This window comes from Bufo gargarizans, chromosome 9 (assembly GCF_014858855.1).
Source record: "Bufo gargarizans isolate SCDJY-AF-19 chromosome 9, ASM1485885v1, whole genome shotgun sequence".
Taxonomy (NCBI): Eukaryota; Metazoa; Chordata; class Amphibia; order Anura; family Bufonidae; genus Bufo; species Bufo gargarizans.
Genome location: NC_058088.1, coordinates 183,239,436 through 183,258,039, shown reverse-complemented (window position 1 = coordinate 183,258,039; position 18,604 = coordinate 183,239,436). Strand labels below are relative to the sequence as shown.

Here is an 18,604-nt window from a genome sequence, read left to right as displayed (position 1 = left end):
GAAAATCATTATAATGGGGGTCAATGAGATGGGACCCCCACCATCTGTGGATAAAAGAGACCCTCAGCACCCTCACAATCAAAAAAGCTAAGTGGCCACTGACACTCCACCTTATTAAAGGAATTTTTTTTAATACATTTTTACGATTATTTTTGTAATTTTTTACGAGTGTTTTGGTCATATGTATTATTTATTGTTTTTGTTTATTTTTGCTCTATTATATTTTTGATATATTTTTAGCATTATTTTTTCCGCCTCTCTACCCCACAATCTGCGGATCAAAGGGACCCTCAGCACCCATACAATCACTAAAGCTAAGGGCCACTGACACTCCACCTGCAAAATCCAAATCCAATTAATTCTTCGAGCAGTGGGACAGAATGCTAGGAAGAGAACCAGGGGCCCCTTCTATTGATCAGGGGTCCCAGCTCAGTGCGTCTCTTATGACATGTCCAAAAGATTGTCTCATCCTGAAATGCCAAATTAAAGGATTTTTTAAATAGTTTATTCTTTTTAGAATTAGTAATTTTTTTTAATGATTTTTATGTGTTATTTTTGTGTTTTGGTTACTGCGTAGCATTTAGTATTGTTTTTATTATATTTTTTTCCCACCCTTTTCCCAGCATTTGAGAAGCTCTGAGCAAAGTACAATGTGTCTAAATTCCTTTTCTTCAAATTTTCTCTCTGGCGTTTTATTTTTAGAACATGCCAAATGTGCGGGACCACGACGCTTCGGTGTACCTCCGTCTCCAAGGTGACGCGTTGTCAGTGGGAGGATATGAGTCAAACCCTATATTCTGGGAAGAGGTGAGACGCTGATTGCTGTCACATACATGAGACAAAGGGAGATGAGCAACCGTGTACCTACCTCTCCCAGTCAGTGACTATTGAAACGCCAGCCTCCCTCCTGAACACATCCCTTCCTGCTCCTAATGATCGCAAATTTTAAACGGACTATAAATATTTTGAAGGTTCGAAAGTATTGACCACCTTAAAACTAAGGGTGCTCTCCAGCTTTTATAAATAAAGCTTATTGAAATTAACTCTGAATGTGTTCTATAGGTCTTCCATTCATTTGGTCTTGATTGCCTAGAAAGGGACAGCCCCGAGGAGCAGCTTGTTTCAATAAACGTTATTTATGTAAATGTAAAGACGTCCAGATGACCGTATACATAGTTACCAACGGTCTCAAATTTGCAGGGGCTGTCCCCTAACTAGTTTGAGCTGTCCCAAGCCAAAAATGGACAGAGTTTATGTAAGCCCCTCCCATACATTGGCAGTACCACCTTGTTTGGGGTTGTTTCAAGGGGTGGGGCCTGTTAGTCCCAAATTTACCAACTGCAAAGTTGGTAAGTACTCTAATAAGACAAATGGACAGAGGTTGTTGAACAGAGGACAATACCTTTAAATTATAGGTCTATAATAAGCTGGACAGGATATGAAAAACATGGCTGCTTTTTTACAGAAACAGCGCCACACCCCTCTCTGGGTCGTGCCTGGTAGTGCAGCTCAGGTCGAGCTGAACTGCAATACCACACATGACCAGTGGACAGGGGTGGCGCTGTTTTAGAAAAAAGCAACCCTGGTTTTCAAGCCTTATAAAACCCCAAGTTTTGCCTGTTTTCTGTGCTTTTCAGCGATCCTTTGAGGGATACTCAATTTCTATAGAGAATTTATCCCTAAATGTAAAAAAATCCCAGAAAATATGTCAATAAATCCTATATATTTTTTTCATATTAACAGGTTTCGGAAAAGTTCGCCTTCGGCCTCTTTGATCTGGATTGGGATGTGTTCATGCAACATATCCAGGGGGCGATCAACCGGGTACCTGCCCTGGAGACTACGGGTATTAAATCCACTGTGTGCGGCCCAGGTGAGCACTTACTGGCCTGCATGTTATTTTACCATCTTAGGTGACTGGATCCTCAGCTTATAAGCATCAGTGTTATCAACAGGGATCAGCATGTCCCAGGTGGACCAACCCCTTTAAGGTGACACTTGAGCAGAAAATTTGGTAGAAATGCGAAAAGCAAATAGGACAATTCCAAATATGGCCACTAGGTGGCAACAAATAGCAAGAGCTGTATAGGGCTCATTCTATATAGATAGATTGATTATAATTCATAATTTGCTATAAATGCACGAGTTTAGTTAAATTTGCATCACTCGTGCTCGATGCCTTTGAATTTTTTCCATTTCCAATAAAAATGCAATTTTGCTTTTGAAAAAAAAAAAAAAGTTGAATTTTGCCCAAGTCACTCTGCAAATCTGTTCACTTTGATTAATCGCCCAGACTCCTCTGTGACAAATCCACCTAGTCATGCCATGGCGCCCAATAACATTACATAACTGGACGAACGTGCTAGTTAGATGGGTGGCAGACCCAGTGGCATCTGTAATGGACGCCATATTGGTGGGCACTCAACTTTCTCCAAAACAGAGACTAAGAAATGGTTGAATAGGATGCCTTATGGACTTCGAGATGAGTTTAGATGAGGCTTCATGACCATGACAGATCCTTCAAGTAGAGCTCCGATGCCTCCGAGCCTCCCGTCACTCAGCCGCTGTTCATAAACTGCCTCCTTTGATTCTGCTGGTGGGCCTCTGCTGCCGCCTCCTGCGGGGACATCTTCTGTTTTGGCCACCAATATCTAGGTCACATCTTTCTTCTAACCAAGATGCAACTTGACATGAACACTGGAGATGCTCTGGCCCAGGCAAATGCAATGACGGATGGAGGTGTAGGAGGCGGCAGACGGGTCTCTATTATACATGTCGTCGTGACCAAGCAGCTGCCCAAGAAATACAAAAAAAAGCAAAAATATTCATCGTCCTCCTCTCGTCACCTGGGGATAGTCTTCATTAAAGGGCAAAGACACCCAATATTGCACAGTCTGTCCCATGGCAGCCACTTTGCAGACAACTAAATGGTTCCCTTGCTCATAAGGTCCTTTCTTACCTCGTATGCCCTCTTGTAGGCGGTTTTCATACAGTCAGTGTTTGGTCAGTTATTTTGAGCCCAAACCAGGTACTGGTCAAAAACACAAAATGGGTGCAGACCTTGTTATTATACCTTATCTCTGTTTTAGGCCTCATGCACACGAACGTAGGCCAAGTTTAGGGCAGAAAGGACATCATTCCTGTGCTTTCAATATCCTGTATGTTCGTTCTGCAAAAAGATAGAATATGTGTGCAAATGGTAGACCATGGACCCCCTGAAGTCAAAGGTTTCCGCAAAAAAATGCGGAGGGTACACGGACTGTATCCACCGCAAAACAGACACGGTCATGTGTATGAGGCCTAAAACAGAGATAAGGTTTGTACCTGTTCAATGTTTTTGACCTGTACCTGGTTTTGGCTCAAAATAACTGATGAAACACTGACCAAACACTGACTGTGTGAAAGTTGAAGTTGACATTAAAGGAGGGATCAGCTTCCCTCATCTGCTACATCACCCGTGAACTGCTGACAGCTCCCGGCCTTCCTCGAGGCACATCTCTGCTTCGGCTGTGATCTCCATTGATAGGGTCAGCAGGAGAGGTGGATTTCCAAGATTACTGACCGCACCCCACAGAGTCCATTTTGGGTTATGGGTTCCAACAGTTTTGTGTAATTTGACGTACTGATGAACTGAGACTGCACTGGACAGAACTGCTGACACCCTACACACTCAGCCGATCCAGGCTCTGTCTTGGTCCATCGCCCCCATCAGTGACCCTCAACACCCTTGTATCTTGCTTCCTGTTTACGGACACTGTAATAACTCTTCCTCTCCATTTCCCAGAATCCTTCACTGCGGATCACAAGCCGCTCTTAGGGGAATCTCCTGAAGTCCGAGGCTTTTTCCTGGGCTGTGGATTCAATAGCGCAGGTAATGGAGGCAGAAGGTGCAGATCTGGTACGAGCAACTCTGCCTGTTAAAAAATAATCATGATTCGTGGGCCATGTCACCGTGAGTTAAAGGGGTTCTCCAGGATTAGAAATACATGGCAGTTTCCTTCCCATAGTGGCGCCTCTCCATGGGTTGTGTCTGGTACTGCCGTTTGACTTGATTTGTAATGAATGGGTTTAAGCTGTAATAACATGTGCGACCTGTGGTCAGGCGTGGAGCTGTTTTTAGAAAGAAATCTTATCTAATTGTGTGCATCCATGGTTCTCCACATCTTGAAGGCCATTGGAAGATGTGGACCCAGTGGGTCACTATGGGTTTAGAGCTAAACCAGGGATTGGCGTCTAAAGGATGGTGAGCTCTTCGTCCTTACCCTCTGCAAGGAGATCCCCGGGTCACTCCCCTCATAATAGTCTCCATTAGCAATGGGGGGGATCAGTGGGGTAATTAGAAGCTCCTGAGCCCCTGTGAAAGATCTGTACCAGGGCCTTCACCATGCCATTGCCATTTTTAGTACTGTCCTCCACCCTAGGCACCAGGCCCTGGTTGCACCTGCTACCCGCTATAGCTATACCCTTAGAAATAATGCCATAGCTCAGCGTAAGGGGGTATAGTTAGCATAAATTTACTACATAGTGGGCGTTTCTTTGCATCCCACCTTATTTTATACTATGTAATGACATGTGAGCCTCCTCGATGCTCTACACATGGTCCATTAGTTTGTTAGTGAGTGCAGCCAACTCCTCTGGTGTACCCCAACCTGCTGCTCTCCAGACAATGCAAAACTACAACTCCCAGCATGCTCTGACAGCTGTCAGTAGTGCTGCCGGTGTCAGTTTGGAGAGCCACAGGTTGGCAAAACCTTCTATAGGGCATCTTCTAGATGTGTTCATATGAAAGGGACTCTCCGTCCCCGATTCCAGCCTTGAGGCACAATGAATAATTTGGTGGGATCAGCCATTTTGGCGGCCGGCGATAGCTTGGATAGCATGTCTGTTCTGTTTCCAGTACGTTTCACTGACCTTGAATCACAGATTAATTACTGGGAATCAATGTAAAGACGTATTTCTTGTGACGGCTCCTGTGGTTTCCTCAGGTATGATGTTGGGAGGAGGATGCGGGAAGGAGCTTGCTCACTGGATTATTCATGGTCGCCCAGAGAAAGACATGTACGGCTATGACATCAGGTGAGATGAGAGTCTGCTGAGGACCGCCACTGATTTAACGCATGTCTAGATCGGGGGTCTAGATCTTGCATCTCTTATTCCACTCTGAAATAATATCCTGCTAGATTTCGGTTAGCTGTAACAAGTGATTTTGACGAGTAGGAGCAGTAGTCATCTGACAGCAGCTACATTCTATGAGCACCACTTTTGCAGGGAAGAAGCCAACAGGATCTTGGTTCCTTCATTCTTGTTATTAGAGGAGGTCCCAGGAGTTGGACCCTAACTGGTTGTAACAAACTCATGGAAAATGGCAGCTGAGAGGGGAAGTAACAGTAGTCATCTGACAGCAGCTCCATTCATTTTAGCAGGGAAAGAGCCAAGGGGATCTCAGTCCCTTCGTTCTTGTGATCAGAGGTGGTCTCAGGAGTTGGACCCCCACTGGTTGCAACGTTATGGCAAATAGTAGCTGTAAGGAGAAGGAGCAGTAGTCATCTGACAGCAGCTCCATTCTTTATTCAGGGAAAGATCAAAGGGGATCTAGGTCCCTTCGTTCTTGTGATCAGAGGTGGTCTCAGCAGATGGACCCCCACTGGTTTCAACGTTATGGCAAATAGTAGCTGTAAGGAGAAGGAGCAGTAGTCATCTGACAGCAGCTTCATACTGTGATGAGAAGCGGCTGCCTGAGAGAGACGCTTTTGCAGGGAAGGAGCAAAAGAGAACTCAAACCCTTCGTTCTTGTGATCAGAGGAGGTTTCAGAAGTCGAATCCCACTGGTCGTAATGAACTTATGGCAAATAGCAGCTTTTTGAGGAAGGAGCAGTAGTCATCTGACAGCAGCTCCATTCTGTCATGAGAAGCAGCTGCTGAGAGCGCTGCTTGTGCAGTGAAGGAGCCAAAATGATCTCGGTCCCGTCATTCTTGTCATTAGAGGATTCGAACCCCCACTGGTCGTAACGTTATGGCAAATGGTAGCTGTGAAGAAAAGGAGCAGTAGTCATCTGACAGCAGCTTCATTCTGTGATGTGAAGCAGCTCTGAGAGCACCACTTTTTGCATGAAACGAGCCAACAGAATCTTGTTCCCAGAGAAGGTCTCAGGAGTCAAAGCCCACTGGTCATCAGTGGACACATGATTCCAGGGAGCACCAGGGACTCCGAAGGGACTCTCGGTCCCTAGATTTTTGTGATTGGCGGAGGTCCCAGAAGTCGGACAACCGCTGATCGTAATGTTATGGCATATGGCAACAGTGAGGTGAAGGAGGAGTAGTCATCTGACAGTCCTGACAGTAAAGAGCGTCTGCCATCTGACAGCCTCTTCACTTTTGGGATTTTCATGAGTGAGCGTTTTTACACAGGGGTGAGTGTGTGACCCACTTACCCACTTTTAGGCAGCATGGCGGCATCTTATAAGGCCTGGCAGGTTGCTGTTATTAGTCGTCATAGTAATATGGGCCCATCCCAATTTTACCTATGGGGCCTCATGGTTACTTCTGAAAACATCTTAGGTGGAGAACCAGACTTCTTCCTCCTGTGTCTTAAAGGGGTTATCCAGGATTAGGAGAAAGGATTTTTATTTTAAAACCGCACCCATCTCGTCTGATGGACTGTGCCTGGTATTGCAGTTCAGCCTCATTCACTACATTTTTTTTTTGTGGTCTAATCCTGGACGACCCTTTTATCAACCTAATGGGAATGAAGCTTAATTACTGTACCGTTCGGCAACTTTAACGTTCTTTAACAGGTCTGCTTGCTGACAGTAAATAGAAACCCGTCCAAAGTGTGAAAACCAACTTTGGGCTGCTCACAGCTTCAAGAGAAGGTCCTGATAGGCGGGTAACCAGGTGACTCAAAGTTTCCATTCACTGACAGCAAGGAAGGAACGGAAACGCAAAGTATATTAGAAAATTGCCAAATAATCCTCACTTATCCGTATCTACTCCTTGTCCCTCGACTCCTTTGTATTGAAATCCCATTCTGGGCGAGCTGCTGATATTAATTATAACAGCGCAGCCGTTAATTATTACCCCGCTCCTCCAGTACTCCTTCACCCTCTTGGCCTCTTGATCTCTCCATTGTGACGCATCTGCGGGCCCCTGTGATTACTTCTTTTGCAGTGGCCGGACAGCGCCAGGCGTCAAACACATGACACGCTAAAACTTGTCATTAAAACTATTTCTGCCATCTAATTATGCCACGGGCTAATTACGGAGGTGAGAGGAATAAATGGAGGAGGAGGAGGAGAAGACAGCTCAGGACTGATGTCCTTCCACCAGTGACAATCCACCGCCGGAGCCCAGGAAGTGATATAAAGGGTGATGCGACAATTACCGTCACTTTTATGCCATTCCCAGGATGCTTTTAGTCACGGGTGAGCGCGACCATTCTCTCCTCAAGGTTAACATGATCTAAAACCGTAGATAATAATGCTAATTACATCACACAATATGGCACAGAGTGACGGCACAATGCCGGGGTCAATCACGCTTCAGGTTGGTTTAGTCACAGTCGGGTTTTCGTAGATTCTCCGAGCACCAGATATTTAGTCAAGCGCTTATAAATGAGAATATCATACTTGCCAACTTTTGAAAAGTGACATCTGAAGTTTCTGAGAAGGAATGTATATATATATTTTTTTTATTATAAGCCCCATCAATTTAAATAGGGCACGCCCCCAACATAAAGCACTTGGATTACAAGTAGTGTATACGACTCCATTCTCCCACCCCAAAATGAATACAGACCCCTGACCTCCGAAATAGATACAGATCCTACACCATGCCCTCTTAAATAAATGCAGACCTCAGACCAGAACCCATAAATGAATACAGACCGCAGAACAGACACTGTAAATGAATATAAACCCCAGACTACATCACCTAAGTCAGGGATGGCCAACATGCGCCTCTCCAGATGTTGCAAAACTACAACTCCCAGCATGCAAAGACTGCCTACAGCTATCAGCCTACAGCAGGGCATGGTGGGAATTGTAGTTTTACAACAGCTGGAGAGCCGCAGGTTGGCCAGCCCTGACCTAAGTAAATGCAGACCAGACCCCCTATACATATACAGACCCCAGAATTGAACCTGAAACAAATACAGCCCCCCAGACCAGTCCCCATAAAAAAATAGAGACCCCAGACCAGACTCCTTGTATACATACAGACCCCAGAATTGAACCTGAAACAAATTCAGACCCCCAGACTAGTCCCCTTAAACAAATACTGACCCCAGACCATACCCCCTAAATACATGCAGACCAGTTCCCCTAAATAAATACAGACCCCAGACCACCTAAATAAATGCAGACCAGACAACTAAACTAATACAGCACACTGGAACCCCATATCAAATACAGACCCCCACCAGCCAGACCTTCTGAATACATACAGATCCCAAACCAATCCCCCTGAATAAATACAGACCCTAGACAAGAATCCATAAATAAATACATACCCCCAAACTGGATCCCCTTAGGAAATAAATACCCCAAAACAATTCCCCTAAATACATCCAGATGCTAGACCAGACCCCCTAAACTAATACATACCCTAGACTGGAACCCTAATCTAATACAAACCCCTGACCAAACCCCCTACATAAATACAGACCCCTTACTAGAGCACCTAAATAAATACAGACCCCAGACTAGACCACCTAGATATAGACCCCAGACTAGGCCACCTAGATAAATACAGACCCCAGACTAGGCCACCTAGATAAATACAGACCCCAGACTAGGCCACCTAGATAAATACAGACCCCAGACTAGACCACCTAGATAAATACAGACCCTGACTAGACCACCTATATAAATACAAACCCCAGTCTAGACCACCGGAAAAAAAAAAGCCCTAAACAAATACAGAACCCAGACCAGAACCCCTAAATTAATAAAGTCACCTAGTGGAATTGAGCAACTAACAGATAAGTATGGGCCCTTCTTTCTAACTGTAGCCTGGACCTTTGACCACAGTATCACCCATACAGCCCTGATGGAGTGCAGCATATCAGGACAGTCTCCCCATGATGTTTTTGTCTGTATTGATACGTTTCATAGGCACTATACATGCCTACGGGAAGATTTTATTAATCTCGAAAGACCAATAAACCAAAAATTGGAACTATCCATGAAAGAAGTAGGGCACCAGACATGCATGGGCAGATGCTCAGATCCACTTTTTTCTAGCCAAGGACTCTTTATAACCCAAAGACACACACTTAGAAGGAAGAGGCATGTTCCTTGGCTAGAGGTTGCCAATGGGTCACTAGGTTAGATCAGGGAATTAGGTCTTTGGCCATGGTGAAGGAAAGCTGGGAATATACCTCTACTACTCCATGCCTGATATTGTGTCCCTTGTGGGTAGATGCCAATTTAAGGGAATATTATTTAACCTCTTGTCTTTTTATACTTCAGGAGATTCCATCATTCCTTAACTAATCAGAACCGTTGGATCCGTGAGAGGAGCCATGAGTCTTATGCCAAAAACTACTCTGTAGTTTTCCCGTATGATGAACCGCTGGCTGGTAGGGGCATGCGGACGGATCCCTTGTATGAGGTAATAGGGGCAACTCTTCTACGACTAAGTCATTCCAAAACATGAGAGCAAAGGGGCCACCATTGCTAGACCCTGACATGGTGAATGTGGGGTAGTGGTGGCATAGACCCGTCCAATTGTCCCACAAGGCTTCCTCACCTCCATATACCACCCCATACATGTCTCATTTCTGGGTAACCTCTTTGTCTTGGTTTATTTATAGAAAAAATACACCAAAAATGTGACTATAGAATTATTTCTAGATAATTTTGAAGTCTTCGGTGTATAATAACACGCTGACAATGTACTCATATCATTGAACGTCTTCCCCGTGGTGTCATCTGCTAGATCCCTGCATTCCCAGTAAAACGGGGTTAGCCGGTCTCCCGGTAACTGGTATATTTTAGGATGGTTGCTAAGCATCTCGGGCACGACGTGATTGATCGTTAGGATTGCCAAGAGCCTCCTGCTGCATCTGCCTAAAGTTAAAAGCCACATAAGTTGGGATATTTATAACACCATTATTGTCTGTTATCGTGCTTTTATGCCTTTTTATAGCTAGTGATAAGCTATGTATATATGCAGCATGCCAGCCCGCAGGGGGAGGCATGGGGCACAGAGGATGGGAGTGGTGGCAGTGGCAACGAGGGTGGTTGGAGTCCTCATGGGAGGCCTCACCCTGCAGTTATGGGAGGAGCTCAACTCTTCTTCCCCTTGTGGAAGACCCTGGTTTTGAGGGCTCCTACCTGAATGTTGGATGAGGTGCCTTTTTGTCATCAGGTCTTGGGGTGCAAGGCAGGGCTCCCTCTAGGTACCTGCAAAGAGGGCAATACAGTAGCTGGTTTTAGGGGTAACAAGTCCACTGTACTTTACTGAGGCACCTTGGGCATATGTCACATACAGGCACCTGCAAAATTAAGTTCAGCCTTTCCAAGTTACAGATTTCCCAAGGCTGTATATAGAGATGTTGGCCATACAATAAATGCCTCTCTGAGTCTTTCACCAATTAATCCAAGCAATTTACCAATTTGGCCAAGCGGTGCAATTTCCCTCTTAATATCTCTGCAATGCCCAACTGCGGGGTCCAGTCCTAGATCAAGATGGCCTGTTTGTCTCTGTAGTGTGGTGGGCACCAGAAGCAGTATAACCCAAACCATGTGCAATGAAGAGGCCCAAGTGAGACTGAGTTGCAATACTAGATACAACCCAAAGACAATAATGGCGCTGTTTTAGGGGAATAAAAAATCATTCCCTGATAACATTTCCAGTGTATGGTATATCCTTTCTACAGGAACTGGTCCAGGAAGGCTGTGTATTCCAGGAGAGGCATGGCTGGGAACGGCCTGGGTGGTTTAATCCAGAAGGTCCAGCTCCGGTGAGTTCAGTTGTCTTCATAACAGTGGGCACCCAACAATTTGGTCAGTGCAGGATGGTCCCCAATGTCAAGTTCTTGAAGGGCTGAAGAGCAGCTCGTACAAAGAAGTCATATTTCACATGGCTTCAATATGGTCACATTTTAGGGTCCATAGCCCAGACCCTGTGGTCCTACTGAAATAAACGTTGATTATGATAGGGTTGTATAGTGACAACTGGTGGTCCATGACGGACACCAAGGATGCTTGATGGACCTCATTGACGTCATTATGTTTCTTCCAAAAAAATTATAGAATCTGTGATGGCTTCTCCAATGCAGATGTGAACGTAGCCTAATCGGTATGCCTAATGATCAACAGCTGTCCTCTCCTGGGTTTCTCATCAGTAATCACGTTGAAATAGAGTAGGATCATCCTGAATATGATATTAATAGGACCACTTTTTGTATAGGTTCAAGACTATGATTACTATGGCGCCTACGGTCATCAGCAACACCAAAACTACACCTACAGTCAACTCCTGGAAAAAGAGTACACCTTTGACTTCCCCCCTCACCACGATGTGGTAAGTGATTGCTCTAAGAAGCTTTAACTTTAATTGGAAGTTGGGCATGCCCTTTCCATAGACATGATGGGGAGATTAGGAGTGGACATCTCATAGGTCCATCAGGGAAAGATGAGTTAGAGTGGTTGTCCTGCAGTCAAACTTATCACCTATCTACAGGGCAGGTCTGACTGCTGGGGGTATCACCAAATAGCTGGACTCCTATAAATGGGTTACATCACCTGGACATCTTATTCCAGTCTAAATTTATAATTTCTCCAAAAAAAGAAAAGTCCCTCAGATGACAAAAGGCTCCCAAAATCCACACATGGTTGAATGTTCTTCATGAATTGCTCCAGATGTTCATATTCACCAAGGAAAAATGTACGTGTTGGGCTTATCTCTGCTTGCAGGTGACCAGCTGGAGCTGATGTATTTTTACCCCGTGTTCTCTCTTTTTCTCGTTCTGTCTTCTTTGTCCCTAAAAATAGTATTTTCAAATTATTCTGTTCCCTTTTCATTTAAATCACCGCATTTCTCGCTCTTTCTTTTCTCATCCTCGCCCTGCCTGGGTAAATTATGCAGCTCGTAGATTGTAAAGCATTTGATCTGTGTTTTTTTTTTTTTTTTTCCTGCAGACAATTTTTTGCTTTAAGAGTGTGAAAATCAAAAAACGGCTTCAGCAGGGTGACGTGGAGATCTGAGTCTCTGACCCCCACCCCCACCCCCCGACTCTAAAAATGCCACCTTGCAGTTAATGTCTACCATATTGTTTGTAGGTCTAACATTCAATGCTAATGACACAAAGCTCCAACCTTCCAGGCCTTCACTGTATTTTTATTAACCCATTCTACACCATATATTAAAAGTGTAACCCCACTGGACAACCCCCTTAAACATCCATAGGTTAGGACATCAATGTTTGACCAATAGGGTTCTAGACATAAACAACGAAGAGGACTTCCTGTGAGTGCATCTGCCCCATTGAGGCCCTAACCTAGGGATAAGCTACCAACAAGTCAACCCCTTTAATGAATCTTAGTATCCCATAGTGCAAGCACCCAAAATTTGGCCATTTGCTTTCCTCATTCTATAGACCCCCCCTTTTTTAAATGATTATATTTTTATGTCTTTTTATTTTTTTTGTTTTGTTTGTTTGTTTTTGGATTACCTTGCAACCAAAATTCTTCACCGGTAAAGGATCCCGCGTGGGAGTCCTTGACACGCCGCAGTTCTGTCTGCTGAGAGGACTCCTAGAGAGATGGGATGAGTTAATAATGCACTTATTCTGACAAGCTTCTGTGCCAGCGATCCCTGGCAGCGTCTCTCGGCATCTCAGTGTAGATGAGGCACAGCCTGTGTTTGAGGAAAAAGCGTGTTCCATGACAGGATGACAAACCCCTTACAGATCTCCATTATAATTAGCCGTCCAGAAGCTCTCGCTAGGACTGTCACATACTGGAGATTGGGGAAGCGCTCGCTTTACAATCTCAAGGATGCTTTTGGACTTTTATCTGCTCCTCTTGATTAAGATGATTGGGGTCCAAGCTCGGAGACTCATGAAAGGGTTACTTTTTTGAGATTTTTTTACCCACCTGACAAACTTTGGGGATGAGTCACTGTAGAGTTTATTTCCATCTCTAGTTGTTCTACTCACTGTGGAAAGCTCAGAATATCTTCTACCCTCCCCCCCCTCCCCCTTCCACCGATGTTCATCTGTTGTGTTTGACGTGCTGTCATTTTTAGATCAGGAAAGAATGTGTTATGTGCAGGAAAGCGGCGGCTGTCTTCAACATGTCCTACTTTGGAAAGTTCTACCTAGTTGGGTCGGATGCCAAGAAGGCTGCTAACTGGCTGTTTACTGCGAACATCAACAAGAATCCAGGTAGACAATCAACCCGAGAATGGAGAGAAGAACCGTCATGCCTCCTCATGTATGGTCCAGACCAGCACGTAATGCACAGTTGGCCTAATGTTAAGATGCTGGTATATTATACTTCCAAAAGGACACCTCTAACCAGTTTAGATGGACATTTTTTGTGGTGGGACTTGCTGTCCAGTACAGATCTACTTGTTGTCATACACTGGTGTAGAAAGTAAAGATTTGAGCTGCTGTCATGTGACAGCCGCTCCATTCCCTATTAGCAGAAGGATCATAGTATCATCCTTCTACATGATTTTCAAGTATCCTACTCTCAGCAAGGGACTCGGCACCATTTTTGACTGCTTCTTGCCTCTCTTGGCTTGCCTTGTTCTAGCTTAGGGGTCAGCAACCTCTGCCACCCCAACTGTTGTGAAACTACGACTCCCAGCATGCTCCTTTTACCTCTAAGGGGGTTCCAAGAACAGTTGAGCAAGTTGTAGTATCACAACAGCTGGAGGAGTGGAGAATTCTGACCTCTGCTCTAGCTGTATCCGAAGGTATTTGCTATGTCTAGTCTAACCCAATGGACTATACTGAGCCTTGTGTCCAATACGTATGGTGCCCCTTTCATGACATCCCAGTGGTATATAATTCTCCGAAAAATTTGCTGATGACCCATTGGGATATACACTGCCTATGCTGTAGAATATAGTGTGCACAGTCTCTGATGATAGTCCGTTTTATCCCACATGTAGGTTCAACTGTTTATACTTGCATGTTGAACAAGAGGGGAGGAACAGAGAGTGACCTTACCGTCAGCGTCCTTGCACCAGAAGGTTCTCCATTTCCTCTTGCACCAGAATTTAAAGGTGGGTATACAAGACACGAGGTCGAGACGCACATACCAACTTTCCAATTTGACTACTTCTATTGAAACCCCTATAGCTAGGCCCCTGCATATAATAAACCAACCCCTCCTCTTCGTGTGGATTCCCAATTGACCACGCAATGCCACCAAAAAACATAGCTCTAGTGATACTTTCTAGAATTATTGATGTGTGTTTTGGATCTAGTCACAGAGGTTGGCGGACTAAAGGCCAAAACGTCCCACACTTTTTGTGTATATTGTTGTCTTATTAGACCTTCAGCAACCCACTTGCCATTTTCAGACAGCTCTTGTAATTTCACCCAATATAATACCACCAAACAATATGCAGTATCCAAATAATACTCCCTTTAAGGTCACATATAAAAGTGCCATATAGTTCTCACATACTAGCACACACCACTAAATGATACAGGACCCTCTGGTAAACAGGCGCCCTAGGCAATTGCCTAGTTTGCCATCTTTTAGAAGCCTCCCTTAGAGGGATGATTTGATAATAGGACTCACCTTCCATGACCTATAGCAGTGACATAGCCTGCCCTGTGCCAAGTATGCCCCTTTATATTAATCTGTGTGCTACTAATTGTGTTGATGCCACATTTCCAGTGCATTGTCACCCGTTTCTGCTGGATGAGATGAAACGCAAGGGTTACAGACGATTCCTATTAGTTGCCACAGTTCCCATATGCTGCTCCGTTGACCTCTGATCCCTGGTTCTCTCTTCAGTCGTTGGCTTTGAAGCTCTCGTTCTGATGTCTCAGTTTCTTATCACAGCTGATAGGGACATCTAGCAATACAGTTCACTTTATTTATAGCTGGTTCAGGCTCAGCCCGCCGTTGTACATTATTTTTATATACTGATACATGTCCTAGTTTAACTTTACACTTAACTGTAGTTCAGAAACTAAATGTATCGGAAAGGAATGCACTCCAAACACTAGGCGACGATAGCCTGCATTTACAAGGAATTGGCTTGAGGCTTGGTGGCTCCTTTGGCTTGCTTCTGATGCACGCACGACCTACGGCACCATAAGGAACTGAACTGAGGAGGAGCCTGGGTGGGGTCAATCGGTAGATCTTTCGGAGTTCAAAGTTCTGAGAATTTCGGAGATGTTTCCATCTTCGCGTCATGAATGGTGGGAAGGTGACAACCTCACATGAAGAAACATGGGTTTTCCTAGCAATTAGTAAAAATATGGGTAAGATACCAAATATTTGGATGTCTTAACGTGTAAACTTAGGTAGTCTTCTTCACAGGTGAAGCTTACTATCTGGCCATCGGTGGAGCTGTCGCTCAACACAACTGGAGCCACATCAACAACGTCCTGCAAGACGAGAAGTTCAAGTGCAAGTTGATTGACTGTTCTGAAGATATGGGGATGATAAGCATTCAGGGGCCTCTCAGGTAGGTTGTAAAGACTTGGATCATGTATGACTTTGATGTCACTCTATGGAAATATGACCAAGGAAAGTTCCCATACGTAGAAGGTCCATGAAGAAGATCTCTACACTACATTGGGTTCTTCTTAGCTATGTCAGGTCTGAAAACCTCGAACATTTGATAATCTGGCACCTGCTAATTGTGGGTATGGTTGGTAGATGGAGCAGAACCAATGACTCTGAAGACTTCCATGGATCTAGTCGTGGCTCCACAAAGAGTTGCCCTATAAGTAATCCCTCTATCTATATACTGTAGGTGGCTTCCTTGGCTAATTTATGCAGTTCCACAACGAGCACAGAACTCCAGCAGATCACAGTAAGGCTAGGTTCGAATCTGTTCTGTAGTTTCCACATTTTTGTTCCATTATAGTAAACACAAAAATAATGGAAGTGATGGATTCGTCATAAGATGGGCACCCGATGAATCCCATTGACTATAACAGGTCGGTCAAGTGTCCATTGTGGTGTCTGTCATTCTGCTGGACAAAATAGCGCTACTTTGTCCTGCATTTTTCACAGCATTACTGGCTTCTAAGGGAACCTCTGTTGCAAATGTGAATGTAGCCTTAAACCATGTGTGGCAAAAAAACAGGATGGAACGGCACAGTAAAAATTCATCTTAGTGTAAATGGTAACTAATCAAGCCGGGGCATTGTGTATGCATATATATACACTACTCACAAAAAGTTAGGGTTATTTGGCTTTCGGGTAAAATGTATGGGAAACATTAAAAGTTCCGGCTACAGTTATATTATATCATGAAAGTCAGGCATTTAAGTGGGTTTTCAATGGGATTCAGGTCTGGAGAAAGTGAAGGCCACTCCATTTGAGGTCCCCCAGTCTCCAGCAGCCGTTCCCTAATGATGCGACCTCAATGAGCTGGAGCATTGTCGTCCATGAAGATGCAATTAGGCCTGTGTTGTTCAAGCAGAGGCACAATGACTGCATTGATGATGTTATTCAAGTACTATGGGCTTGTCACTGGACCATTCACATGTAGGACAGTTCTTTATTGACTAGACACACCTGCCCACACTGTAACACCACCACCACCACCAAGGGCTCTTCTGGTGACAACAGTGGTTGATGCATAGCACTGTCCTTGACATCTCCATCATTTCTGCTCAGCGTGAATCATCAGTGAACAGCACTAAGGCCCACTGGTCCCTTGTCCTGCGTAGCTGCTCCCTGGCCCATGCAAGACAATTACGCCTGTGGTCAGGTACCTTTGCAGGTCGTCTAGCATGCAAAAACGGTCGAATGGTCTGACGTGACACTTGGGAGCCTCTCGCCTCCCTTAAATGTGCCTGGAGTTGTGTGGCATTCATCATCCGGTTCTGCAGGGCATTGCTCACAATGGAGCAGTCATCAGTGTGGGATGTGGCCACTTCTATGCCTTTCTGTGACTCTTCCAGTCTCTTTGTATCTCTGATACAACCTGCTGATGACACTATGTGACACTCTAAGCTCAGTGGCCACTTCCGTCTGAGAACTTCCTGCTTGAAGCCTTGCGATGGCGAGGTGCTGTTGATCAGTTGTTAGGTGTCGTCTTGGTCTCATGATGTCAAAATGTGAACAGCATGATGAGGAGGACTGTTTAAATATCAATTCTAATTGAACCAGGAAATTAATTTGGCGATTCATGGATCAAACACCTGTTGTGAATTTTGTCGTTAAGCTCCTTGTTAGAGAACAGCAAGTTGTGCAAAAAGTTGTGAAACTGTACAGTTGGACATGTGCATGCAAAAGTTTAGAGATGGTCACATTAAGTTCACCTGTAAAGGTTAGAGGGCATTTTAGGTTCATCCTGAAATCTCACCCACAAGCCAAATATCCCTAACTTTTTGTGAGTAATGTCTGTATGTGTGTGTGTATATATATATATATATCTGTGCTGCGCCTCTCTCTTCTCTGATGGCGTAGGCTGAAATCTTCAGTGTGAAATCTTCAGAATATTTGATGCCCCATCCTTATGGCCGTTCTATGTGACCTGCCACGTCCGCTTAAAATCAGCAAGCCGCTTCCTTCCTGGCAGCCCCACAGTCCAAATCTTTTCCTACTCGTATCAATCTTTAATGCGTGTGGCTTGCACATGTGTGTGCCTGGAACAAGCAGCCTGTGACAGGGGCGAGAACCAAATATGTCACATTAATTTGATTATTGCTGCCGTCTGCTCCCGGGACTGATCTTATGCCGCTTACCTGAATTCACATGCCTTGCGGCAGTAGCCTGCTATGATGAATTATACAGGGAAACAATCAGTATGCCCGGATGGATTTTGGAAAAAGCACCAGCTTCTAATATTGGGTTTGGGAACCTACACTTTAAAGGGGTTCTCCACTTTGGACAATGCCTTGTGTGTTAACCTGTAAGTTGATCATAGCGGGGGGGAAGTCTCATTGCTGGAAAGCACAGCGATCATCTGTAATCTGTGGAAGAATCTGATAACAGCTGTTTAATTTCCCTGCAGCGCCACCACGGGAGAAATGAAGCATTACACTTCTTATTGAAGTCAATGGACAGTCTATGTAATGCAGGGACGTGCCAGGTCCTCCAGGGAGAGAGATGCTTAGTAGTTGTGGCTAATAGCTGAAGATCCTGAATGGAGGGCCCTATGGAGTACTGTATGCAAATAGTTCACCCCAACTCTCTGAGCCCCCATGGTCTCATCACTTAGAGTGCTTAGTAGTCTTGCTATCAGAAAGGTGAATGACAACCGCTACGGGGGTTGTTCTAGTGGTTCTGTTGTCATCTACCCTCTATCCTTGACGTAATGGAAATCCACTCATCATGCTCTAACTTCTTGCTGAGCTTGTGCTAAGATTTCAGACTACCACAGACTCCAACAGACAATGCAGTTAATCTGCAGTCACTGTTCATAGGTGCCCTCTACTGGAAGGCAGCTAAAT

At 44.7% G+C, this 18,604-nt stretch overlaps 1 protein-coding gene across 2 annotated transcripts in view; it reads left to right on the top strand.

Moving 5' to 3' along the window:
• SARDH (sarcosine dehydrogenase) overlaps window positions 1-18,604 on the top strand; it is a 59,144-nt gene that overhangs the window by 14,781 nt on the left and 25,759 nt on the right. For both annotated transcript variants that reach the window (XM_044305444.1, XM_044305445.1), the window contains exons 7-16: window positions 703-807; window positions 1,744-1,873; window positions 3,785-3,871; window positions 4,986-5,076; window positions 9,468-9,609; window positions 10,880-10,963; window positions 11,413-11,526; window positions 13,252-13,390; window positions 14,125-14,238; window positions 15,513-15,660. In XM_044305444.1, the coding sequence (XP_044161379.1) occupies window positions 703-807; window positions 1,744-1,873; window positions 3,785-3,871; window positions 4,986-5,076; window positions 9,468-9,609; window positions 10,880-10,963; window positions 11,413-11,526; window positions 13,252-13,390; window positions 14,125-14,238; window positions 15,513-15,660 (1,154 nt within the window). The remainder of the gene's footprint in view (window positions 1-702; window positions 808-1,743; window positions 1,874-3,784; window positions 3,872-4,985; window positions 5,077-9,467; window positions 9,610-10,879; window positions 10,964-11,412; window positions 11,527-13,251; window positions 13,391-14,124; window positions 14,239-15,512; window positions 15,661-18,604) is intronic.